At 41.8% G+C, this 27,584-nt stretch overlaps 1 protein-coding gene across 5 annotated transcripts in view; it reads right to left on the reverse strand.

Moving 5' to 3' along the window:
- LOC127422782 (integrin alpha-X-like) overlaps positions 1–27,584 on the reverse strand; it is a 95,209-nt gene that overhangs the window by 48,665 nt on the left and 18,960 nt on the right. For 2 of the 5 annotated variants that reach the window (XM_051666544.1, XM_051666541.1), the window contains 18 exons: positions 21,861–22,061; positions 21,546–21,679; positions 21,132–21,280; positions 20,581–20,729; positions 19,438–19,569; positions 16,865–16,938; positions 16,161–16,302; positions 15,646–15,744; positions 15,420–15,499; positions 15,178–15,264; positions 14,964–15,042; positions 14,752–14,847; positions 13,015–13,095; positions 12,417–12,527; positions 12,207–12,314; positions 11,929–12,039; positions 6,502–6,654; positions 335–452 (listed from right to left, as the gene is read on the reverse strand). In XM_051666544.1, the coding sequence (XP_051522504.1) occupies positions 6,547–6,654; positions 11,929–12,039; positions 12,207–12,314; positions 12,417–12,527; positions 13,015–13,095; positions 14,752–14,847; positions 14,964–15,042; positions 15,178–15,264; positions 15,420–15,499; positions 15,646–15,744; positions 16,161–16,302; positions 16,865–16,938; positions 19,438–19,569; positions 20,581–20,729; positions 21,132–21,280; positions 21,546–21,679; positions 21,861–22,061 (1,941 nt within the window). In that variant the 3' untranslated portion in view covers positions 335–452; positions 6,502–6,546. Of the gene's footprint in view, positions 1–334; positions 453–6,501; positions 6,655–11,164; positions 11,354–11,928; positions 12,040–12,206; positions 12,315–12,416; positions 12,528–13,014; positions 13,096–14,751; positions 14,848–14,963; positions 15,043–15,177; positions 15,265–15,419; positions 15,500–15,645; positions 15,745–16,160; positions 16,303–16,864; positions 16,939–19,437; positions 19,570–20,580; positions 20,730–21,131; positions 21,281–21,545; positions 21,680–21,860; positions 22,062–27,584 lie in introns of those variants that run through there. The other 3 variants (XM_051666542.1, XM_051666546.1, XM_051666543.1) reach the window with 2 other exon arrangements.

A 27,584-nucleotide genomic window follows, 5' to 3' on the forward strand; every position in this document is an offset into this window, starting at 1 on the left:
GAATTTGAGGTGGGGAACACGATCCTAGACCAGCAATTAAGAGCCAGCATTTTCCTGGAGCGACAGTCGTAATTCTGTATCAGTTTACACATCACGCCCATCACCCGTGTCCAGCCTTACACACGCTCCGCCTATGCTTATGAGCCACAAAACAACCCAACATTGTCTTACCCTCCCTGAATTAAACCAATATAGACATATGCTTTCTGACCTCTGTCTGGTAGGTGCTGCATTGAACTTTTGCAGTGTTGTAAGTACAGGCCTTATTGTGCTTTTCTTAGTGTCACAGAAACTATGTAGGTAGTTTCGTTTTCAGTGGTTATGTTGCTCTTACCTTGATGGTTCACTTTGCATTATTCTATAGCCAAAGGCAACATTTGCTTTCTGTGAAGGTCCTGTGAAACTTCTCCATGTAACAGGGTCAATGTTGAATGCCATAACTGACTGAAACACTAAAATGTTCAGAAATACAAAGAATGAATCATTACTCAACGAAAGTTGCTTCATTGGCCTTATCCTAAATGTAATTTATGTAATTAAAATAGGTTAAACATTTATAAACATTTACAGTAGGAAATAATCTTTCCAGTCCTGGATACTGATTGGTCAATACAGCAGTCCAGCTGTGCTAAAATACACAATATAGTAACAGTTTGATAATGCAAAACACTTGTTCACTTAGCTACTGTGTATATCATTGTGCTGCACCCATACAGGCAAATTATTAACTTTAGATGTTAGGGACTTTGGGCCCTATTTTCATACGTGCATTAGGTGCATGTACTACGACCATGCACAACTTCTTCATAAATTTTATCCAGTTTTTACAAGTGTGGTAAATGTAAGTTGAATTTCAGTGCTAAGGCAACTGGCTGTCAGTGGGAGCACTGTCTGTGGCCATTCGTGGGTGTATTCACAAAAAGATATGGGAGGTCTATGTAAATGAAGTGAAAAAAGGTCACTGAACTTTAAACATCTGAGAACCATGCCCACTAATGTTGCGCATATAACGCCTCTAAGAAGTACCGCTCTTAATACAGGGCCCTATCTTCTAGTAGAAGAATGGCACCTACACTGTGATTTAGACTGTGGCATGATTGTTGGTGCCAGATGGGCTGGTTTGAGTATTTCTGTAACTGCTGATCTCCTGGGATTTTCACGTACAACAGTCTCTAGAGTGTATAGAGAATGGTGGGAAAAACAAAAAACATCCAGCGAGTATCAGTAATGTAGGCGAAAACGGCTTGTTAAGGACAATGGCCAGACTGGTCCAAACTGACCGGAAGGTAACAGTAACACAAATAAACACGTGTTACAACAGTGCTATGCAGAAAAGCATTTCTAAACGTACAACACGTCGAACATTGAGGCAGATGGGCTACAGCAGCAGAAGACCTCTCTGGGTACCACTACTGTCAGCTTAGAACAGGAAACTGAGGCTGCAGTAGGCACAGACTCACCAAAACTGGACAGTAGACAATTGAAAAAACATCACCTGGTCTGATAAATCTGGATTTCTGCTGAGGTACACAAATGGTATGCCCACTGCAGCCTCAGTTTTATGTTCTTGGCTGACAGAAGTGGAACATGATGTGGTCTTCTGCTGTTGTAGCCCATGCGCCTCAAAGTTCGACATGTTGTGCATTCTGAGATGCTATTCTGCTCACTACAATTGTACAGAGGGGTTTTCTGAGTTACCGTAGCCTTTCTGTCAACTTAAACCAGTTTGGCCAGACTCCGTTGACTTCTCTCATGAACAAGGTGTTTTCGGCCACAGAACTTCTGCTCACTGGTTGTTTTTCGCACCATTCTCTATACACTCACGAGACTGCTGTGTGTGAAAATCCCAGGAGATCAGCAGTTACAGAAACATTCAAACCAGCCCATCTGGCACCAACAATCATGTCACGGTCTAAATCACTGAGATAATTTTTTTTCCCATTCTGATGGTTGATGTGAACATTAACTGAAGCTCCTGAACCATATCTGAGTGATTTTATGCATTACACTGCTGCCGCACGTTTGGCTGATTAGATAATCGCATGAATAAGTATATGTACAGGTGTACCTAATAAAGTAGCCGTTGAGTGTATATGTAGCATTTTTGTATCACATTTTGTAAGTAAATTCAATTTATGGTAATTTAATGTCAGTATAACTAGAAAACCTTTGTTAGAGACACACAAATGTATCAGTTCATTCAGCTTTATTTACTTAAAAAGGTATGTCACACAAATAAGTATTAACAACTAGTAGCAAATTGTTTTTTTAATTAACTTTAATATTTCTGTTTCTACTTAATATAATTGGCTTAAAAGAAAACAACGACTGAATAAGTAATTAAACAATTGATTCCCCTTAAATAAGTGCAGATACAAATGCACTTCAGTTACACATATTCACATGCAAAAGGAAACATTTTCACCAAAGGGAAAAATAATCACCCTAATGGTGACTTTACATAAAACAACTAATTAAAGGAAAACAACATCAATAATACTAAAAATAGCTAAAATCTCTATGAATTCTTAATACCAACTAATTAAATGCCCCAATAAGGTTCGATCTGACAAAACAAACATGCTAAAATTATTCAAGTGCAAAAGCTTATGGGTATTCTTCACAACCTCAGTTCTGTACTTAATCGTTTGAGTTAGTAGTATTAAAATCTTAATTTTATGGAATTATATTTAAGTTCAAGGAGCTAATAATGATTATTTTATTTTATGTATCACTCTAAGTTCAACTTATAATTAATATTTTGTGTTGTACATATTAATGCAAAATAAAAATAGCTCAAAATATTATAAATATTTACGTTTCTAAGTAGAAGATATTTATTTTCGTACATTATGGTTGTTGAGCCAACGAATCATGTTTTTCAATGTAGTGTAATTAGTGTAATGAATATTATAATGTTTTATAAAGAGTAGGGACAAACTTTATATAAGGTGTCTTTAACTACTATGTACTTAAGCTTTTGCTGCAATGTACTTATTATGTACATACATGTTGTTGCATTGTACTAACATTTAAAGTACCTGCATTTAATTACATCTGTAAATACACTGTTAACCTTAACCCTAACCTAACCTAACCTAACCTAACCCTAACACTAACCTAACCCTAACCCTAACTAACCCTAACCCTAACCCTAACCCTTACCCTTAACCTAAACCCTAACTCCTACCCCTAACCCTACTCCTAAACCAACACGTACCTTGACCTCAGTAGCAGCAAAGTGAATCTTGTGAGAATTTTGCACAACAACATGGAGTTACACAATAAATCCATTGTATTGTATGTATTTGAATTTTAGTACAGAGTAGTTAAAGACACCTAATGTAAAGCGGGACCAAAAGTTGTCTTTAATATTTTTGATATGTCGTAACCATTTTAAAAAAGTGATTAGGGCACTAGGGATCATGCTGTACGTCACAGCTGAAAGGGTTGCAGGAACTCTCTGTGCATCATGCCTAACAACACCCTTTAGCCATCACTATATTCACAGACTAGCACAGCCTTGAGTGCTTTATTGCTAAAAATAAAATAAAATAAAATAAAAACACAGTCAAAGCAATTTATCACCCACAAATGCATGTTTGAATGTGTGAAATAACATCAAACAGCTCTCATGCTCAGACACACAGAGAGAGAGAGAGAGAGAGAGAGAGAGAGAGAGAGAGAGAGAGAGAGAGAGAGAGATTACTCCAGATTATACATTAAAATGTTACCATACTCTTCACTCAATACATTAGGAAAATATTAAATCATCATCTTCTACAGAACACAACAAATCCTTATAAATCCAGACATTCTTAAAACCTTAATTGTTCTTCATAGATGTATAAAAACAAAAACTCTAGTCTTATTCTTCCTTTTATCAAATTTTTTGAAAACTCAATCTACATCTTGTCCATTTTGCCCTTCTACTTTTTTTTTTTGTTGTTGTTCTTGTAAAAATATTGCCATCTTTGGTTGACCAACAATGATATTCAGTAGCTGCCCCTTTCTTTTTATTTTATTTATTTTTATATACATATATATATTTATAACCATAGATAAAACAACCTTAAACTCAACAAATACCACTTTTAAAAATAAAACCCCAAGACTATCACAATATAAAAAACAGTGGAAAATTGTTTCCCTGTGTTTGCAGAAAGGACATTTAAGATAGAGAGAGAGAGAGAGAGAGAGAGAGAGAGAGAGAGAGAGAGGGAGAGAGAGATTTAGAAGTTCACACTTATTGCAAGCATTTTATTCTTGCCTTGTAAGGACAGATTTTTTTTTTTTTTTTTTTTTACCCATAAAAAAAAAAAAAAAAAACTGTCATGGAAGGCATTGGTCATACAGTGCATCCGGAAAGTATTCACAGCGCTTCACTTTTTCCACATTTTGTTATGTTACAGCCTTATTCCAAAATGGATTAAATGTATTATTTTCCTCAAAACTCTACAAACAATACCCCATAATGACAACGTGAAAGAAGTTTGTTTGAAATCTTTGTAAATTTATAAAAATAAAACAATATTTTTTTTTTTTTTTTTTTAAATCACATGTACATAAGTATTCACAGCCTTTGCTCAATACTTTGTTGAAGCACCTTTGGCACCAATTACAGCCTCAAGTCTTTTTGAGTATGATGCTACAATCTTGGCACACCTATTTTTGTGCAGTTTCTCCCATTCTTCTTTGCAGGACCTCTCAAGCTCCATCAGGTTGGATGGGGAGCATCGGTGCACAGCCATTTTCAGATCTCTCCAGAGATGTTCAATCAGGTTCAAGTCTTGTCTCTGGCTGGGCCACTCAAGGACATTCACAGATTTGTCCTGTAGCCACTCTTTTGTTATCCTGGCTGTGTGCTTAGGGTCGTTGTCCTGTTGGAAGATGAACCTTCGCCCCAGTCTGAGGTCCAGAGCACTCTGGAGCAGGTTTTCATCAAGGATGTCTCTGTACATTGCTGCATTCATCTTTCCCTCGAGCCTGACTAGTCTCCCAGTTCCTGCCACTGAAAAATATCCCCACAGCATGATGCTGCCACCACCATGCTTCATTGTAGGTATGGTATTGGCCAGGTGATGAGCGGTGCCTGGTTTCCTCCAGGCATGACGCTTGCCATTCAGGCCAAAGAGTTCATTCTTTGTTTCTCATGGTCTGAGAGTCCTTCAGGTGCCTTTTGGCAAACTCCAGGCGGGCTGTCATGTGCCTTTTACTGAGGAGTGGCTTCCATCTGGCCACTCTACCATACAGGCCTGATTGGTGGAGTGCTGCAGATATGGTTGTTCTTCTGGAAGGTTCTCCTCTCTCCACAGAGAAATGCTGGAGCTCTGTCAGAGTGACCATCGGGTTCTTGGTCACTTCCCTGACTAAGGCCCTTCTCCCCCGATCGCTCAGTTTGGCCAGGCAGTCAGCTCTAGGAAGAGTCCTGGTGGTTCCAAACTTCTTCCATTTATGGATGATGGAGGCCACTGTGCTCATTGTGACCTTCAATGCTGCAGAAATTTTTCTGTACCCTTCCCCAGATCTGTGCCTCGATACAATCCTGTCTCGGAGGTTTTCAGACAATTCCTTGGACTTCATGGCTTGGTTTGTGCTCTGACATGCACTGTTAACTGTGGGACCTTATATAGATGGGTGTGTGCCTTTCCAAATCATGTCCAACCAACTGAATTTACCACAGATGGACTCCAATCAAGTTGTAGAAACATTCAAGGATGATCAGTGGAAACAGGATGCACCTGAGCTCAATTTTGAGTGTCATGGCAAAGGCTATGAATACTTATGTACATGTGATTTTCTTTATTCGTTTTTTATTTTTAATAAATTTGCAAAGATTTCAAACAAACTGCTTTCATGTTGTCATTATGCAGTATTGTTTGTAGAATTTTGAGGAAAATAATGAATTTAATCCATTTTGGAATAAGGCTGTAACATAACAAAATGTGGAAAATGTGAAGCACTGTGAATACTTTCTGGATGCACTGTACTCTTTTGGGCATGTTTAGTCTTTTAATCTAAGAACCACACTCTTTATAAATATCATTTTTGCTCCAAGCGTAAAATATTCGACACGCATTTAAAATCACCATTTTCATACCCTCTCACTGGTACATGGGTTTTTCTTTTCTCAAAGTACAATGATGTAAAAATAAATTTGCTTTAAGAAACTATTTAATTTAACACTAATATATTAATATATTTATGATATATCATTTTTGTCACTTATCTATTTAAAACCCAATCCTAATTTTAAAAAGGTGTATGGTTTTTAGTTATAGAAAATTTTTGTTGAAAAGTTTGATGTGTCTGATATGTCATACCATGAACAATGCATTGTTGAATAAAACTTTACTTAATTCCTACAATGCTATACTTTTTTTTTTTTTTTTTTAATTACTCTCCATGTATCACATTAATGAGGTAGCATTGTTTTGTGGAAAATAAATAAGTAATTAAAAAAATAGATGACTGAAAAAAATAAAAATAAATTGCTCTTACCGCACAAGATACACAAGCTGATACACAAAAAATTCTGGTCCATCATTACTTGTTAAAAGATGTAGAGAATGCATGGGGTGAGACAGTCATCAAGCTAATGTGTGATAGTGAAGAGTAGTTCTGTGGTGCATAGAGGGGGGTGGTAACATCTAACTAAAGAGGAACAAAGTTGACAGAGGAAATGAATACGTATGAAACAGGCATGAGGTTTCAGCAAAATTAGCTCAATATGCATAAATGGAAAGTCACAAGACATTATTTTTGTATATTTATTTAATTTATTTAAATCTAGCAGTTAATCAACTCTCTGAATAGTCAAATCAAATAGATGCTGGGGGGGCTCTCTAATGGGTATAACCTTACAATGACAATAGAGACTCTTAAAGAGAGCTATTCTGGGATTTTATTCATTCTTCAACGTCTGTTTGTTAATGAAAAGCACTTGTCGTACTGAATGAGGAATTTTAATAGTTTAAAAGTTTTAATCTATACAAAAACCTAATCCTGTTGTTCTAGAAACTGTGGTGGAAAGAGTTTCTTTATCTAAGTATGACAGTTTCAAACAGAACTGTGCGTAATTGCAGTCACATTCAGAAATGATAGACAGATAGGAAATAGATAGTGATTATGTATACTGCGACTATTCCTTAGTGCTGAAAAGTTTTATAAATGTTCTCTTGTGTGGAGTGACAGCTACATTACTATTATTCACTTCACATATTTTCTTTCTAAATGGACAGAACTGAAATATAAATCGACATGCAATAATCCAACGTGATCTCATGAGAACGTCCTGATTACTTTCATAACCTCCGTTCCCTGATGAAGGGAACGAGACGTTGTGTCGATGTAGTGACACTAGGGGTCACTCTTGGGAGCCCCAAACACCTCTGCTTTTTTTTAAAAAGGCCAATGAGAATTGGCGAGTGGAATTTGCATGCCACTCCCCCGGACACAAACGGGTATAAAAGGAGCTGGTATGTAACCACTCATTCAGGTTTTGTGCTGAGGAGCCGAGACCAGGCAAGAGGGACACAACGTCTCGTTCCCTCCATCAGGGAACGGAGGTTACGAAAGTAACCAGGACATTCCCTATCTGTCACTCACTCGACGTTGTGTCGATGTAGTGACACTAGGGGTCCCTATACAAAATGGCACAACTAGCTGAACTGTGTTGTGTGAACTGACGGTGTGTGACGGGCAGACTGCTGTGTGCCTCGTAGCCAGCGCACCAGGCCGTCACGTAACCTCCCCCAACGCTCTTATGAGTGTCGAACGTCCATCAGGAACAAGTCAACTGCCCAACTATAGGGACAGGCTAGCCCAGCCGAGGCCTCTTTTCCCTCTCTTTTCTCCCAAAAAAGAGTGAAATTTGTTAACTGACTGGGAGCCATAAGTGTCTGCGTCGGGGGGTGTCCCTCCCAAGGGGAAGACACTGCGGAGACCACACCCCGCCCAAAAAGGGGGGGGGTATTTTGAGTGGGATACGTCACATTGTCTTACCGAGTCTTGTCGGAAGTATGTCATGTTGAGAGGTCCCATGGTAGGTCCTACCCAAAGGGGGAGGCACAGCGCACGTACTGGGCCGGTCAGCGAGTTTCTCCGCAAACTCAGCTGCCAGAGGGCTAAGGAAGAAAGTCATCCAGGGATCACAGTCTGTGAACACGACTGGGAGTCAAGAGTGCACGTCTTCATCTCAAGAGAGGGGAAAGGCGCTATGCGCAAGCGGTACACTGGGCCAGTTGTCCTGGAACTTACCTGCTTGTGCCTACCAATACACGGGACAAGACCGGTTCAACCCGGAGATTGTAGAACCTTGCAAAGGTGTTTGGTGTTGCCCAGCCCGCTGCTCTGTAGCTGTCTGCCAAAGAGGCGCCACTGGCCAGGGCCCAGGAGGCCGCCACACTCCTGGTGGAGTGGGCTCGTAACCCCGCAGGGGGTGTCACGTCTGGAGCCTGATATGCCATCGTGATGGCGTCGATGACCCAGTGGGTGATCCTCTGTTTGGAGACAGCACTTCCTTTCCGCTGTCCACCAAAGCAAACAAAGAGCTGCTTGGAGCTTCTAAGGCTCTGCATGTGATCCAAATAGATGCCTAAAGCTCGCACCAGATACAGCAACGCCAAGGCTGGGTCTGCCTCCTCCTGGGGCAGCGCTTGCAGGTTCACCACCTGATCCCTAAAAGGAGTCGTGGGAACCTTGGTACGTAGCCCGGTCGGGGTCTCAGGATCACGTGAGAGTAACCCAGACCAAACTCCAGGCACGATTCGCTGACAGAGAACGCCTGCAGTTCTCCTACCCTTTTGATAGAAGTGAGCGCAGTCAGGAGGGCAGTCTTCAAAGAGAGTGCCTTAAAGCTCAGCTGACTCCAAAGGCTCAAAGGGAGCTCCCTGTAGACCCCGAAGGACTACGGAGAAGCCCCATGAGGGGACGAGGCGCGGTTTGGAGGGATTCAACCTCCTAGCACCTCTCAGGAATTTAATGATCAAGCCCAAATACTTACCATCTACTGCATCGTGATGCGCCGAAATAGCAGCATCCTACACCTTCAGGGTGGGAGGGGGACAGCCGCCCCTCCAGCCTCTCCTGCAGGAAGGAAAGCACTGATCCGACTGCACATCTCTGGGGGTCTTCACGTCGGGAAGAACACCAATTAGCGAACAGACACCACTTCAAGGCATAAAGGCGCCTCATAGAGGGAGCCCTAGTCTGAGTGATCGTGTCTACCACCGCAGGTCCCGTCCAGGGGCAAGACATGGTGATTCCAGAGGTCTGGTCGTGGGTGCCAGATGGTGCCCCGTCCCTGATAAAGAAGGTCCTTCCTCAGGGGAATTCGCCAGGGGGGGCTGTCGCAAGGAGTGTGAGATCCGAGAACCACGTCTGGGTGGGCCAATAGGGTGCTACTAGGATGACCTGCTCCTCGTCCTCCCTGACCTTGCACAGGGTCTCTGCAAGTAGGCTCACTGGGGGAAACGCATATTTGCATAGTCCAGGGGGCCAGCTATGTGCCAGCGCATCTATACCAAGCGGTGCCTCGGTCAGGGCATACCAGAGCGGGCAGTGGGAGGATTCCCGGGAAGCAAACAGGTCTACATGTGCTTGACCAAATCGACTCCAAATCAGCTGGACCACCTGAGGGTGGAGTCTCCACTCTCCCCTGAGGGCAACCTGACGTGACAGCGTGTCCGCTGCAGTGTTGAGGTCGCCCGGGATGTGAGTGGCTCGTAGCGGCTTGAGGCGCTGCTGACTCCAGAGGAGGAGACGGCGGGCAAGTTTTGACATGCAATGGGAGCGTAGACTGCCTTGGCGGTTGATGTATGCTACCGATGCTGTGTTGTCCGTCCGGACTAACATGTGCTTGCCCTGGATCAATGGCCGAAACCTCCGCAGGGCGAGCAGTACTGCCAACAACTCTAGGCAGTTGATGTGCCAACGCAGCCACGGGCCAGTCCAGGAGCCGGTGGCTGTGTGCCCATTGCATACGGTGCCCCAGCCCATCTTGGAGGCATCTGTTGTAACCACAACACGCCTGGAGACCTACTCTAGGGGAACCCCTGCCCGTAGAAATGCAAGGTCAGTCCACGGGCTGAAGAGGCAGCGACAGATTGGTGTGATGGCCACGCGATGTGTCCCACGGAGCCATGCCCATCTCGGGACTCGAGTCTGAAGCCAGTGCTGAAGCTGTCTCATATGCATCAACCCAAGCGGTGTGGCCGCCGCTGTGGATGCCATATGCCCCAGGAGCTTTTGAAAAAGTTTCAGTTGAACCGCTGCTCTCCATCTGAACACCTTCAGACAGTTCAGCACCGACTTTGCACGCTCGTTCGTGAGACGCGCTGTCATCGAGACTGAGTCCAACTCCAGACCGAGAAAAGAGATGCTCTGAACCGGGGAGAGCTTGCTCTTTTCCCAGTTGACCCGAAGCCCCAGTTGGCTGAGGTGCCAGAGCACGAGGTCCCTGTGTACGCACAGCAACTCTTGAGAGTGAGCTAGGATTAGCCAGTGAGGATGCGGACGCCAACTTCCCTTAGCGGGGCAAGGGCAGCCTCTCAATAAATGTATTTATAATCGATTTGTGTATTCAAATATAGTTGTAATGGATTTGTCAATATTTTACATTTCTAAAGCTGTAAATACGTAACATTTTTTACGTTTTAGATGCTTTCAAATGTCCATATGTACGTTTTAGTGTCTATTCAATTGTAAAAACATGTATGTTTAATGTTACAAGTATTAACATACAAATAGCTTTGTATATTAATGAGATCAGGCTGAATAATCACACATTTCTGTGTGTGCGCTATCAATGCTATCGCAGTGCTTACTTTTGTCTGACACAGTAATGTAATGTCTTTGAATTATCCTCATTTGGGGGTATTTCTCAGCAAATATTGGTATGTGCGATTAATTTGATTAAGGTCTCGGGTTAGGGGTTCACAAGTAAGGGGTTTGGGTGTGTCCATTCAACCACAAGAACCGAAAATCCCATAATCATTCTTTATTTGTGGGTATTGTGGTTGGTTTTTTGTTGATTGAAACTAAATGAGTATGTGTAGAGGGTTAGACCAGTCAATGATAAGACTGAGTAAAATGTAGGTAGGCAGTTAGGTTTAAAACAATTAACCAATCAACACAAGAACAAAAAAGAAAAAAACACAGTTAATAATTTTCATCTATGAACAGTCTTAATATACAGCATGAATTAACATATTACACAATTTTTATGCTAGAACAACAGTAGAAGAAAAAGTTATTTATCAATTTAACATTAATTTTCATTTAGATCAAGCTCATCAGCTTCTTGTGTTGCACTTTCCATCTGCTGCATGGACTTTCTTTTGAAAAACCCAGCCTATAATAGAAGAGACATTATGAAAGTTGTACAATTTGTTCTACACTATTTTTCCAAAAGTTTGTGGACACCCCCTTTTAATTAACATGTTTAGATGTTTCATTAATTCCACTGAAGTTAAATCTTAGTGCTGCAGTGTACAGTGGGATTCTAAAGAATTGTGTGCTTCCAAATTTGTAGTAACAGTTTGGGGAGGGGGGCTTTCCTATTCCAGCATAACAATGCCCCTGTGCACAAAGCAAGTTCCATATTATGTACTGAGTATGGTGTGGAAGAACTGGCCTGCACATAGCCCGAACCTGAACCCCACTGAACACATTTGGGATGAACTGGACCAAGCCAGAGTCCAGCACCTAACATCAGTATCTGACCTCACTGATGCTCTTGTGTCTGAATGAGAGCAAATCCATGCAGCTATATTTCAACATCAAGTGGAAAGCCTTGCCAGAAGAGTGGAAGATGTTTTAGCAATGAAGAGTGCAATTAATCCCTTTGGTTTTTAAATAATTGTTCAGTTGTCCACATACTTTTGGCCATATAGTGTTAAGAATTATTAAAAGGCTGATGTATTGAACCTTAAGGAGGACAGCTGTGATGAGACAGATGAGCAACAGTCCTCCACTTACTCCTCCAGCGAACTCCTTGATGTGACTGGGTTCCTCATAGACCTCTACCTGACTATTTACCTTTGAAACCAAAAAGGTCAAAATAAACATTTCATCCTTTTGAAGCATAGAAAGAAGCATTCTGCTGAAAATGTTATATAAACATCTGCACTTATCTCTGGTTATAAAAGTAACAGTTAGGAAATTCTGACTTGAAAATATGGCTTCAGTGAATGCATATGCATTACCTTGCAAATTGGTGAATAATGTGAATCAGAGAAGTAAATATATTTGTTCTGATCAAAATCGAGAGACGCTGTACTGATCAGCTGAAAAGAAGCTGATCTAACCCCAGTCTAAGAAAAAATAACAACTGACTATTAGAATGAAGATAAGGGTGAATATTACAATGGCAGAAATATAATATCTAATATTTCCAGCTCTGTCATTTTAACTACCTGCTCAATCCACCTAGAGGTTACATTGCCAGAGATATGATAGAACTTCCTTTCATTTTTAATGAGATTCAGATCACATTTGAACACTGCACACACTGCCACAGAGCAGTTCTGAAACATAAACAGGAAAAAGATATGGAGCCACATTATTGTCATTAATTATAGTAATAATTATTAATCATAGTATTACATATTTAGTTATCTAAATTTAAGTCACATAATTTGGTAACACTTTACAGTAAGGTTGAATTTGTGTAAACATCAGTTAATACAACAGTTAACATGAACTAAAAATGAATAATACTTTTACAGCATTTATTATTCTTTGTTAAAGTTGATTTCTACATAAACTAATCATTTTTTTACATTAAACGTTGTATACATTAACATTAGTTAATGCTTAATGAATAAACATGAACAATGAACAAATAACATTCATCAAAATTAATAAATGCTATGAAATATCATTTTTTATTGTTAGTTCTTGATACCAAATGCAATAAGTAATGTTAACAAATAGAACCTTATTGTAAAGTGTTATCCAATAATTTCTTAAAAATTTAAATTTAGAATAGCATGTAAACAAAATGCAACTCACTATAACACGTTTTTTTGTGAGTAGTTTTAGAAAATCTTTGCTGTTGGGTTGCTCATCCCTTTCCCTCAGGCAGTCTGAAACCTTTTACAACACCAAAACATTTTAGTTACACTTAACTGTAATGGTGGATCTCAAACACACTGAACCAAGTAACACAACATTAAAGGAGTGATATTTTAAAAAACATTGTTATTATGAAATTATTTTACCTTAGGATTTATATATACACTGGCGGCCAAAATTTTGGAATAATGTAGAGATTTTGCTGTTTTGGAAGGAAATTGGTACTTTAATTCACCAAAGTGGCATTCAACTGATCACGATGTATAGTCAGGACATTACTGATGTAAAAAACAGCACCATCACTATTTGACAAAAGTCATTTTTGATCAAATCTAGACAGGCCCCATTTCCAGCAGCCATCACTCCAACACCTTATCCTTGAGTAATCATGATAAATTGTTAATTTGTTACTAGAAAATCACTTGCCATTATATCAAACACAGTTTAAAGCTATTTGGTTCATTAAATGAAGCTTCTTTGTGTTTGTTTTTTGAGTTGCCACAGTATGCAATAGACTGGCATGTCTTAAGGTCAATATTAGGTCAAAAATGGCAAAAAAGAAACAGCTTTCTCTAGAAACTCGTCTGTCAATCATTGTTTTGAGGAATGAAGGCTATACAATGCTTGAAACTGCCAAAAAATTGAAGATTTCATACAAAGGTGTACATTACAGTCTTCAGAGACAAAGGACAACTGGCTCTAACAAGGACAGAAAGAGGTGTGGAAGGCCAGATGTACAACTAAACAAGAGGATAAGTACATCAGAGTCTCTAATTTGAGAAATAGACGCCTCACATGCCCTCAACTGACAGCTTCATTGAATTCTACACGCTCAACACCAGTTTCATGTACAACAGTAAAGAGAAGACTCGTGGGTGCAGGCCTTATTGGAAGAATTGCAAAGAAAAAGCCACTTTTGGAACAGAAAAACAAAAAGAAAAGGTTAGAGTGGGCAAAGAAACACAGACATACTGGAAAGGATTGTTATGGATCATAACCCCACTGAGCTGTTGTGGGATCAGCTAGACTGTAAGGTGAGTGAGAAGTGCCCGACAAGACAGCCACATCTATGGCAAGTGCTACAGGAAGTGTGGGGTGAAATGTCACCTGAGTATCTGGACAAACTGACAACTAGAATGCCAAGGATCTGCAAAGCTGTCATTGCTGCATGTGGAGGATTTTTTGATGAGAACTCTTTGAAGTAGTTTAAGAAGTTCTGAACATTTTTTTCAAATTGTAATAGTAATTTTTCACATTATTAATGTCCTGACTATACTTTGTGATCAGTTGAATACCACTTTGGTGAATAAAAGTACACATTTCTTTCCATAAGAGCACAATCTGTACATTATTCCAAACTTTTGGCCACCAGTGTGTGTGTGTATATATATATATATATATATATATATATATATATATATATATATATATATATATATATATATATATTTGCCAAAAACAATCATATTTTAATCCTTCACAAGAATCAAGTTTTGATGTTGTCATTCCTTTATTTCAATCTCATAGTTCTTCTGGTGTACATCAAGCTCTTTTAATCCAACAGATTAAGGAAAATTTTATTGCCCATGATATGACCCCTTTAAAGATTCCATTTGTTCTCAATACTAATAGTATCAATACTAAAATGTTTATTTTCCTTGATTTCTAATTTACCTGCAAGTTTCTATCAGTCCAGATGTTTTCAGCTCCCAATTTTATAGGCACTCTAATGGAAACTGTTAAATTCAGTTCTCTAAACTCATTTTTCACCTTAGGGTGGAAAAAAGAAGGTAGGGAAGATTTATTGATACTGACAACTGATTTTATTTCAGTATTGACACAAAAAAAAAGGACACAGAGTACTATGTCAAAAGAAATTTCTTCACCTCAAATATCTGTTTCACTGGTTTTTCAAGACTGTTCTTCCCTCTAGTTAAATTGATGTAGATGCTGGAGTCTGTGTGCCTGCATTAATGACAGCCAATAAAGAACAGACGAGGTTTCAAATATAAATAGAAGAAAAGCTAAATATTAAATGGCCAGAAATCCAAACTCCAAAATCCAAAATTTAATCATACTACAGTGAAGAGTAGCACTGACCTCAACAAGGTAATGTAGATAGCATTTTTTACACTGATATTTTTCACTTTCAATAATTCACTGTTTTCAGAGTGATTAGTATTGCCACTGCAAAATGTCAAAGAATGTTGGTTAGTGCTAGTATAAATTATATGTATTTCTAACACATTTGAAACAGTTTGCTCATTTATATTCTCATTACAGTAATTAAACATTCTATAGAACAATTATAATAGCTATAATAGTAAAATCTAATACCATACCTTGTAACAGATGCACTAAAAGTTACCATTTGGTCAAAATTACTTTCTTTATTAATAAAATAATTAATCTCGAACATAGCCTAGAAAAATGAGGTGTGAAGAAAAATTGTAAACAACACAAATACAAAATAGATGCTTTAAAATATTTTACATTTTGAGAGTGTTTGTGTGTTTGAGTGTATGTGTTAGATATCTGTGTGTGTCTGTTCAACAAATTTTTACTTACAAAAGTGCTGCCTGGAAATAGGGGGCTATTGACCTGACAGTTTGTTTCCCCCATTGAAACTCCTTGCATACCATCTAAAGACCGGCAATTCAATCTGCCCTGCTCAAACAGAAAATATTATGTTTTTTTTTTTTTTCTTTATCATAAAGGAGACCAGAATATCATAGAGAGATGGGGGTGGGCTCTTTTTATTTGGGCTAGTAAGAAACCACCCAAAACACCCAAGCAACCACCTAGCAATGCCCTAGCAACCTCACAGAACACCTTTGCACCTGCATTGCAACACAATGGCAACCCCCCAAAACATCTCAGCAGTGTGGTGGCGGGTTTTGCATGAGCAAGAACCATTTTCTTCAGAAAATGGACCTACGTATCTAGTACTCTCTCCTCTATCTTTACAACTCTATTGGTCAAGTGGATATTTTATATTTCCATATACATTTCCATTTCCATTTGTTACACTTTTCATACCCTTTAAATAAACATGCCATGACCATTTGATATCCTGGTCTTACCACTCTAGAGAAAACTCTCCTGTAGGAAAGTCCAAAGGGGTATTTGAGGGTGAATTCAGTGTTGTATGAGTTCTCTCCTCTGTTCTCTATAAAAACTGTCACATTAATCCCCAGCATGATCCCAACCTTTATATTTGTAGATCTGAATAAAAAAAAATAATAAAAAAAATTTACAAAAAAGTTGTTAAATTCCATCTTAGCATCACATCAATTTCCATTTTTTTCTTCTTTTATTTTCATCTCCCTCATTGGATATTTTATCTATGATAATTCTCTAAATATTTACTCACATTTATGCTGTCTCAGATTCATATGACTTTCTTTCTTTTCCAGATCACAAACAAAGATATTATGAAGGATGCATGATGTGTTATTGTCTATATAATTTAAGACAATGGGGTCCAAAACTTCAAAGCTCCAAAAAGGACATACATAAAGGCAACATAAAAGCAATCCATATGACTACAGTGGTTTAATCCACATCTTCTGAAGCGATACAATCATTTTTGTGTGTGAAAATTTGATGTCCTTATTCACTATAAATCTTGACATCCGGTCAAATTGGACTACAGTGGTATGAGGGTGAGTAAATGATGAGAGAACTATCATTTTTGGTGAACTATTCCTTTAAGGCATTGATGCATGAACTACTAAAAATATTTTGTATTGGTAAACTTTATAATTGTCAGCAGACATTAACTTACCCACTAAAGTTGAAGTCCACTCTGAGGTTGTCAACACAAAGGTTGTCTGAGCCACAGTTTATCTCATAATCTAACTGCAATATAAGGTCATATTTTAAAAATATGTACAGATATTCTCATATAATTGTGTGTCACACAAATGCCATAAAATGTTTCACAGTAGGTCTACTACTATTACTAACATATCTTTTCATGTGACACCCCAGTGCTAGGAGGAGGAGCCCATAGCCAAGAGAGAGGTCCCGCCTAGGAGAAATCTTTAACCAAGAGTACTTCCACCTGCTCACCCTCCAAACGTGGCACCACCCACAGCTGAAGCCAATGATGAGCTAATTGAGATCCCCATAAAAGCTTGCACCCAGCATAACTCCAGAGAGGTAAAATATGGGGAATATGAGTTGGCCATGTTAAGAAGTTTTGGATGGATTGCAGAAGAAGATGCCCAATCATGTGGAATAATACATGTAGAAGTGAGCCCCCACAGCAGTAGTGTCACCTATTTCACCTTGGCTATTCCCTTTACCATTAGTAGATCTTAATCTGTAAGAAATTATTAATGCTAAAAATAGAGCAAAGGATGCAATGGTTAAACAGTATCTAGAGCAGAATTATTACTCAATGCTTACAGTTTTCACTGATGGTTCTAAAGATATTGAACAGGTTGAGCTTCAGCAGCTGTATATGTCCCACATTTTCAAGTTAAAATTGGTAAAAGAGTATCTGACCAAGCAGGAGTTTATTCAACAGAGATGGTAGCAATATTATTAGCTATCAGGTGGATGGAGGACACTCGGCCAAGGAATGCGATGATATGCTCAGATTCATTCTCTGCTTTATCAAGCCTTATTAGCGGGAGATCCTCAAGACATTTTATATGAAATTCTTTTAAGTATGTATAGAGTAAATAAGTTAGGAATTAAGATGTGTTTCCTGTGGGTTCCAGTACACGTGGGAGTGGATGGAAATGAAGTTGTTCATTTAGCAATGCAGGTGCTGAAATTATCACATATAGAAATTAATATCCCACTAAGTAAAGAAGGCCAAAATCAGAACAGCTATAAAAGGGAAATTGCAAGAACTTTGCAATGAGGAGGGAAGAGGAAGACATCTTTATCATATTCAAAATCAAGTAGGAAGTGAAAGAGGGAATTTTGGTAGTAGACGAGAAAACACATTTATTACCAGGCTTCACCTTGGGCACACAGCTCTAAATTATTCTCTATATAGAATGAACAAACATGAGTCTGGGAATTGTAGATTATGTGGATCAGCAGAAACTGTAGAGCATGTACTAATATATTGTACTGCATATGAAAATGAAAGAGTATTTCTGTTGGAAGAAATAAGAGAAATGGGGATAGGAAATCTTACTCTTAAAACACTGCTGCATAATGGCTTGAATCATCATAAAATATATAATGCATCAATGAGATACTTAAGAAAGGTAGAACTATTTAATAGGATTTAGAAGATAATAGATTTTTTTTTTCATTCCATCAATGGTCCACACTCCAGCCCAGTAGGTGGCGGGAATGCATCTATCGTTTGTTTGCCAACCGCCATAATTTGCCAAAAGAAGAAGAAGAACTCCGGAGAGGATGCACCAATTGCTGGTTTGCCAACTGCCATAAAACAGTAAAGAAGAAAGAAGAAGAAGAAGAACTCCGGAGAGGGGTCTGGTCATGTGAGAAGCCTAAACAGGACCGTGTCTGGGAGCTGGATATCTATTGAAACCGGCAGCTGAGTATACAGACTTTTGAATCCAGCTCACTCTTATTTTACACCCTGTCTCTCTTTGTCTCTCCCTGAAGGTGGCCCAGATGCTGGTCAGTCACTGAGGATCTAAATCTCTGTGGATATCCTGGTTCAGGAAGAACCTCAGTTTAAATTTTACCCCCCTGCCTTTTGCCCACTCCCATGTTTCAGTCTGAATAATTTTTTTGTTTTTTGTTAAAACTACTCTCTGGTCTTTTGCAACTCATTCCTCTCCTTGCCCTGGGGTGCCACAATCAAATCTAAAGGATAGCGCAGAAAAACAACTTTGTATACAACAGTAAGAGTCATTGTTTTTTTGTTTTTTTTCCCAATTTGGAATGCCCAATTCCCAATGTGCTTTTTAAGTCCACGTGGTTGCGTAGTGATTCGCCTCAGTCCAGGTGGCGGAGGACGAATCCCAGTTGCCTCCACGTCTGAGACCATCAACCCGCGCATCTCATCATGTGGCTTGTTGAGCGCGTTGCCACGGAGACATAGCGCGTGTAGAGGCTTCACGTCATCCACCGCGGCAACCGCGCTTAACTCCCCACGCGCCCCACCGGGAATGAACTGCATTATAGCAACCACGAGGAGGTTACCCCATGTGACTCTACCCTCCCTAGCAACCGGGCCAATTTGGTTGCTTAGGAGACCTGGCTGGAGTCACTCAGCACGCCCTGGGATTCTAATTAGTGAACTCCAGGGGTGGTAGCCAGCATCTTTACCACTGAGCTACCCAGGCCCCCAGTAAGAGTCATTGTTAAATGTAAGAGTTATTGTCTCTTATGACAATATACATTAAAATATGCATCTCTCACACTGTGGATGGTAGTGTTCTTTATCCAAGGTAAGAGAATAGGCTGCAAGTTCCCCAGACTTTGGGAGGGCAGACCCTCAAAATTGAATGTTAATTCATTAAGCAACGGGTTCAGAAAATCCCATGGACAAGCCTGCACAGATCAAAACAAGGTGATCAACTTCAATTGTTTTTTTTTTTTGTTTGTTTTTTTGTTGTTGTTGTTTAGCCTAGCATTGTTTCTCAATTCACTTTTAGCAGATGCTTTTAAAATTTACACTCTTTTGGGTATAAAGTACACAAAAAAAATATTGTTGTAAAGCACATTGGCATATACTGCACTAATTTGGTCCACAAAAAAAAAAAAAAAAAAAAAAAAAAAAGCTCTCTAAAGCAAGAATTTCCCTCCCCCTAATACTGCCTGACAAACAATATCAAGTAGTAAATTAGTGTTCATGTGACATAAATTAAAGGCTATTGACTATTTGAAAAAATTAAAAGGGAGGAGCCCTTTCAGTAGGAAAGAAAACTACTTTTATCAAGCCATTTCATAGAGACTTTCAGACAGCACCCTTTTGCTCAAGTAGTTGAACAGTCAAGTGCACTGGCTTATCTCATGACCATTGCTCTAAGTGAATCATATGACATGGGAGGAGTTTTTGTATTCACATTTCAATGATTAGTCTCTGAAGGGATAGCAATCTTTCACAAAAAAATAAATAAATACAAAATACAATACAAAGTCAAGATTTTAAATGACTAATTTTTACATTTGGGAATCAAAGCAAATTTTTTTTTTTTTTTTTTACAATTCTGTCATGTCTAAATCTGTACAAATATTTTATACAAAAAAGTATTAAGTCTTGCAAGTCTGAATTATTATTATTCCAAAAAAAATTAGAATGACTTTGATGAAGCAACATTGTTTTCTGCTATGTTTTTACAGTAGAATGGAAATGCCTCAATTTTACTGTAGCTCTAGGGATACACTTATCAATCAGACCAAGGACAAAAGAAGGGTAAACAAAAATGTTTTAAAGTCTCTGGTGCATCTATTTTGGTCTCTAGAAATTCTCTGGTTCCATTTCATTCTTAATGCACTTAAATTTCAAAAGGCTGGAAGAGAAATGTTTGCTGTCACAAAAGGAGGCGATACATGACTTACCTCTATGAGAAAAGAATGGTCTTGGCATACCTCTTCCAATGTAATCTTTACAACATCATTTATGACATGATTTTTGTCAAAGAAGTATGCCCGATGGTTATATCGCTTGGCATCCAGCTTTAACATATAGCTAATATTGGCAGCCAAATCTAGAAAAGATATGTCAATGAAAATTTAAAGTTGTATAACATTGTATCCAAAAAAATTTTTAATAATAAGGTCTGTTACTGTTGCTCTGCACATACTGTACACTGTGCATCAGGGCAGTTTCTGACCATTTTCTGACCCTAAGCAAGATCTCTATTGTCGCCCCTTTTGAGGGCGGGATGTTGGCGACTTGCTATTCCATCACTGGAGGCTTGTGCATTGGTGCCCCAACCAAACCCACCCTCCCCTCCCCCAGGCTGTTGGCACCTAGGGCACCGGACAAGTTTACCTATGTCTAGAAACAGCCCTGCTTTGCATGTCAGCTTATCCACAGGAACAATGAAGCAATTAAAGCATGCGGTCCATTAATATATCATATTTCATTCACAGAAATTTGGGAAAACCTGTTATATCATGTTTGTATCCACTCATATTGAAGCACACTGTCAGGGTGTTTTCCAATGGCCTGGTGCAGTTTATTTCACTCAATTTGGCTGGGATTTTGGATGGACTGTAGGTTACTTTCACATCTAAGGACACAATGGGTCTAGACCTGGGTGTTGTACATAAAAATATACACATTTAGAGTTCCAATACATAAGGAGTGGCTTTGATGTCATTGATTAGAAGTAGTCACTGATTAGAAGTATAAAAACAATATTTTGTAAAGGTGATGTGTGCAATTGCTGTGCCACTTGTGACACAATCAATATAAAAAACAAACAAACTTTAAAGCCATTTCTCACAGTTTCAGTGTTGGCATAGTTTCTGCATTTTGGCTTTTGTATGGCAGTATACTGGAGTGACAGGTAGCATACCTTAGAAGCAGAACTGCTCCTTTTGATCCAACAGCAATGTCTGGGAGACTGTCCCCGCTATGATCTAGAGAGGAATGACTCAGTGCTAGTCCAAAGAACTGTAACCCCGAACGCACAAATGATCCAGAAATCCTCTAAAATTACACAGAGAGAGAAAGGGATGGACAGAGGGAGAAGGACAGAGTTTTAGAGGGTTGGACAGAGATATCCAATGACATGATAGGTCACAGAGAAATAGTATATAAAGAAGTGGCAGAGAACAAGTGGTTAAAACTTCCATTGAAGGAACATCACAAAAGACTAATATTGGCAGACCTGTGAATACGTAGAAATTATTCCATCAGTTTGCCCATTAAAGATGTATATGCTTCCCTGTCCATCTTCTTCTAGGGGAGCTCCAATCAGTACATCCCTGAAACCATCTCCATTCAGATCTGCAGGACTGGCCAGAGAAGAGCCAAATCGTCCTCTCTGTCCAGCCATGCCTTCCAGCACCATCGAAAAACTGAAGTATGGCTGCGAGAACAAAAAAAACAAAAACATTTTAAAAAGGGAATAAGTTACCCAAATTTTTGAAAGAAAATGCAAAAAGGATTAAATTATGAAATTATCATAAATTGATAATTGAAAGGTAGATGGCATATTTAATTTGACACAAATGAAAACTGAGGGTTATGAGGGATAGTCCTGTAATACTTTGTACTGATTGCAAAGTTCATGAAACAATGAAAATACTGCAAGTATTTCCAAAGAATTTGCAGACCACAGGGGCCTGGGTAGCTCAGCGAGTATTGACGCTGACTACCACCCCTGGAGTCGCAAGTTCGAATTCAGGGCATGCTAAGTGACTCCATCCAGGTCTCCTAAGCAACCAAATTGGCCTGGTTGCTAGGGAGGGTAGAGTCACATGGGGTAACCTCCTTGTGGTTGCTATAATGTGGTTCTCGCTCTTGGTGGGGCGCGTGGTGCGTTGTGCATGGATGCAGTGGAGAATAGCGTGAAGCCTCCACATGCAGTATGTCTCCGCGGTAACATGCTCAACAAGCCACGTGATAAGCTGTGTGGATTGACGGTCTCAGACATGGAGTCAACTGAGATTCGTCCTCTGCCACCCGGATTGAGGCGAGTCGCTACGCGACCATGAGGACTTAGAGCACATTGGGAAATGGGCATTCCAAATTGGGGAGAAAACAGGGAGGAAAAAAAAGAAAGAATTTGCAGACCACAAATACCCTTGAAAACATGGGTTTTGAAAATTAGTTATGACCTAGGACTTTAAAGGACCTGATATACTTCATACGAAATTTAAGAACGAATGGGTTTGACATCATTTAGAACAAAACCTGGCCTAAAAGGAGGTGCTTTTGCGTTCGTTTTGGTGGTTGGTAGCACCTCACCTTGGCGAACATTTAGCTAAATTTCTTACCGGCTGCTAAATACCTTCTTACTGCCATTGGTCCACGTCATCAGTAGGTGTGACCTGGAGCTACACTTACCTTGAGGCCAGCAGCTAATGCTTGTATACGCCATTCAGTTAGTTAAGATCAGTCAACATGAACACTGACATGCAGTTATTAGTGAGCTGGTGCAAATTTACCTACATCTGTATGATTTTCCAAGAACATGCAATGCATTGTTTTTTATTAGTCTATAAAAAGTATTAAATCTACTTAAATACTCTTAAGTGCCCATTCACTCCTTTGTTTTATATGCTGCTTCACGTATGTGCCTTCTGCAGTGAAAGCCATTTACACATCTGCCCATAGAAAGGTATGCCTATAATCATTCTTTTGTCTGTTTTCTTCCCATTAACACTCTTTTATACACCAATCTTTGCAGTTGTATCAGTGTCATCATGAATTACAATAACAGAGTGTAATCGGTGCACGGGTTACTTTTGAAGTGTATTCCGCTACAGATTACAGAATACATGCTGTAAAATGTCATTTGTAATGTATTCCGTTAGATTACTCAAGGTCAGTAACGTATTCTAAATACTTTGGATTACTTCTTCAGCACTGGTGGATTTTTTCACTTGTTTTGACTATAAAAACTCTATATAAATGTAAGACAAAATACACGTTAAAAATACATTCTCTGAAAAATGTCCTGGTTACTTTCGTAACCTCCATTCCCTGATGAAGGGAATGAGACGTTGTGTCGATGTAGTGACACTAGGGGTCACTCTTGGGAGCCCCAAACACCTCTGCTTTTTTTTAAAAAGGCCAATGAGAATTGGCGAGTGGAATTTGCATGCCACACCCCCGGACATACGGGTAAAAAAGGAGCTGGTATGCAACCACTCATTCAGGTTTTGTGCTGAGGAGCCGAGACCAGGTCCTGGCCATTTCAGTGGGTAGTTCAGTGTTGTGGCAAGAGGGACACAACGTCTCGTTCCCTCCATCAGGGAACAGAGTTACGAAAGTAACCAGGACGTTCCCTATCTGTCACTCACTCACTCGACATTGTGTCGATGTAGTGACACTAGGGGTCCCTATACAAAACGCCACAACTAGCTGAACTGTGTTGTGTGAACTGGCGGTGTGTGATGGGCAGACTGCTGTGTGCCTCGTAGCCAGCGCACCAGGCCATCACGTAACCTCCCCCAATGCTCTTATGAGCGTCGAACGGTCCATCAGGAACAAGTTGACTGCCCAACTATAGGGACAGGCTAGCCCAGCCGAGGCCTCTTTTCCCTCTCTTTTGTCCCCAAAAAGAGTGGAATTTGTTAACTGACTGGGAGCCATAAGTGTCTGCATTGGGGGGTGTCCCTACCAAGGGAAAGACACCGCAGAGACCACACCCCACCCAAAAGGGGGGGGGGGTATTTTGAGTGAAATACGTCACATGGTCTTTCCGAGTCTTGTCGGAAGTATGTCATGTGGACCTCCTGCAACTACAACACCGGCGCTGCAACACAGCAGGGGAACAGCTGTGTTGCAACCCTCCAGCCTCTCCTGCAGGAAGGAAAGCACTGATCCGACTGCGCATCTCTGGGGGTCTTCGTGTCGGGAAGAACACCACTTAGTGAACAGATGTCACTTCAAGGCATACAGCTGCCTCGTAGAGGGAGCCCTAGCCTGAGTGATCATGTCTACAGTACCACCGTGGGTGGTAGGCCACTTAGGTCTTCCACGTCCCGTCCAGGGGCCAGACGAGGAGATTCCAGAGGTCTGGTCATGGGTTCCAGATGGTGCCCCGTCCCTGAGAAAGAAGGTCCTTCCTCAGGAGAATTCGCTGGGGGGGGGCAGTAGGGTGCTACTAGGATGACCTGCTCCTTGTCCTCCCTGACCTTGCACAGGGTCTGTGCAAGTAGGCTCACTGGGGGAAATGTGTGTTTGCATAGTCCAGGGGGCCAGCTGTGTGCCAGCACATCTATACCGAGCGGTGCCTCGGTCAGGGCGTACCAAAGCGGGCAGTGGGAGGATTCCCGGGAAGCAAACAGGTCTACCTGTGCTCGACCGAATCAACTCCAAATCAGCTGGACCACCTGAGGGTGGAGTCTCCATTCTCCCCTGAGGGTAACCTGATGTGACAGTGCATCCGCTGCGGTGTTGAGGTCGCCCGGGATGTGAGTGGCTCGTAGCGACTTGAGGCGCTGCTGACTCCAGAGGAGGAGACAGCGGGCGAGTTGTGACATGCAATGGGAGTGTAGACCGCCTTGGCGGTTGATGTACGCTACCGATGCTGTGTTGTCCATCCGGACCAACACGTTCTTGCCCTGGATCAATGGCCGAAACCTCCGTAGGGCGAGCAGTACTGCCAACAACTCTAGGCAACTGATGTGCCAACACAGCCACGGGCCAGTCCAGGAGCCAGCGGCTGTGTGCCCATTGCATACGGCACCCCAGCCCATCTTGGAGATGTCCGTTGTAACCACAACATGCCTGGAGACCTGCCCTAGAGGAACCCCTGCCCGTAGAAATGCAAGGTCGGTCTAAGGGCTGAAGAATCAGCGACAGATCGGTGTGATGGCCACGCGATGTGTCCCGCGGAGCCATGCCCATCTCGGGACTCGAGTCTGAAGCCAGTGCTGAAGCGGTCTCATATGCATCAACCCAAGCGGTGTGGCCGCCGCTGAGGATGCCATATGCCCCAGGAGCTTCTGAAAAAGTTTCAGTGGAACCGCTGCTCTCCGTCTGAACGCCTTCAGACAGTTCAGCACCGACCCTGCACGCTCGTTCGTGAGGCGCGCTGTCTTCGAGACTGAGTCCAACTCCAGACCAAGAAAAGAGATGCTCTGAACTGGGGAGAGCTTGCTCTTTTCCCAGTTGACCCGAAGCCCCAGTCGGCTGAGGTGCCGGAGCACGAGGTCCCTGTGTGCGCATAGCAACTCTCGAGAGTGAACTAGGATTAGCCAGTCGTCGAAATAGTTGAGGATGCGGAAGCCCACTTCCCTTAGCGGGGCAAGGGCAGCCTGTGTGAACTTTGTGAAGATGCAAGGGGACAGGGACAGGCCGAAGGGGAGGACCTTGTAATGGTACGCCTGTCCTTCGAAGGCAAACCACAGGAAGGGTCTGTGTCGAGGTAAGACCGAGACGTGAAAGTACGCGTCCTTCAGGTCTACTGCCGTGAACCAATCTTGATGCCGGACGCTCTCTCTAATGCGTTTTTGTGTCAGCATCTTGAACAGGAGTTTTTGCAAAGCCCGGTTCAGTACTCACAGGTCCAGGATTGGTTGCAACCCACCGCCTTCGGTACGATGAAGTCTGTAGAACCCTTTCTTCATCTCGGCTTGAGGGACAGGCTCTATCATGCCCTTGTGCAGAAGGGTAGCGATATCCGCATGCAAGGTAGCAGCGTTCTCGCCCTTCACCGAGGTGAAGCGGACACCGCTGAACCTGGGCGGGTGCCTGGCGAACTGAATCGTGTAGCCGAGTCAGACGGTCCAGGTCAGCCACCGCAACAGGTTGGAAAGCGCAAGCCATGCGTCCAAATTCCGGGCAAGGGGGACCAAGGGAATGATCACATCGGACGTACCGGCGGGTGGGGCCTCGCGGCGGGGCAGAGCTCGAGGTGCCACATCGAGGGGATTTGAAGAAACTTACCTGGCTCCTGCCGCCCACCATAAGATTGGCCGAGGAGGGGGAAGGAGGAGTCTCGTCCCTGTAGTCCACTGGACCCAATCCCGTGTGGGCATGTTTGTGCCACAGCTGGGTGCACAGGGGTGGGGGGACCACCGCTGGGGCGCCATACCTGCAAAGATGGGACGGTGGACGGTGGTCATGACGACGGCCGTGCACACCAAACATGTGAGCCAGGGAACAAGTAAACCGGTCTTTTGTTGAATTTTTGGGTACCGCAGCCTCTTGGACATGCAGTGAAATTAAATGAAAACAAAACAAAAGATTCTCCTCCCGGCCCTCCACCAGGGGATGGTGTGGTCTGCTCACCAGCTCCGGAGAAGCGGGTCTCCTTGCCCCTGAGTCGCCCGTCTCAGGGGCGCTTCGAAGCCTTCCTCGGGTTCTTGGCAGCCGGCCATGAGACAGGTGGCATCTGCTTCCTGCGCTGGGCTCCACGCCGGGGCCAGGCCATGGGGGTGGGCTGCGGCAGAGCCGGTGTTGTAGTTGCAGGAGGACGCCCTTGGCGACGAGCAGACGGGGTGCGGGGTCTTGAGCCGCGCCAGGGCAGTATGTGCTGTATGGCCTCCATCTGCTGCTTCACCGCCGAGAACTGCTGGGCAAAGTCCTCGACGGTGTCACCGAATAGGCCAACCTGGGAGATGGGGGCATCAAGGAACCGTGCCTTGTCAGCCTCACGCATCTCAACAAAGTTGAGCCAAAGGTGGCGCTCCTGGACCACCAGGGTGGACATCGCCTGCCCGAGAGACCACGCCGTGACCTTCATCACCCGGAGAGTGAGGTCGGTCGCCGAGAGCAGTTCCTGCATCAATCCCAGGTCAGAACTACCCTCATGCAGTTCTCTTAGCAGCTTGGCTTGGTGTACTTGCAGGAGAGCCATGGCATGCAGGGCGGAGGCAGCTTGTCCAGCGGCACTGTAGGCTCTAGCCGTCAGGGACAATGTAAACCTACAGGCCCT

Source organism: Myxocyprinus asiaticus, chromosome 32 (genome assembly GCF_019703515.2).
Source record: "Myxocyprinus asiaticus isolate MX2 ecotype Aquarium Trade chromosome 32, UBuf_Myxa_2, whole genome shotgun sequence".
Taxonomy (NCBI): domain Eukaryota; kingdom Metazoa; phylum Chordata; class Actinopteri; order Cypriniformes; family Catostomidae; genus Myxocyprinus; species Myxocyprinus asiaticus.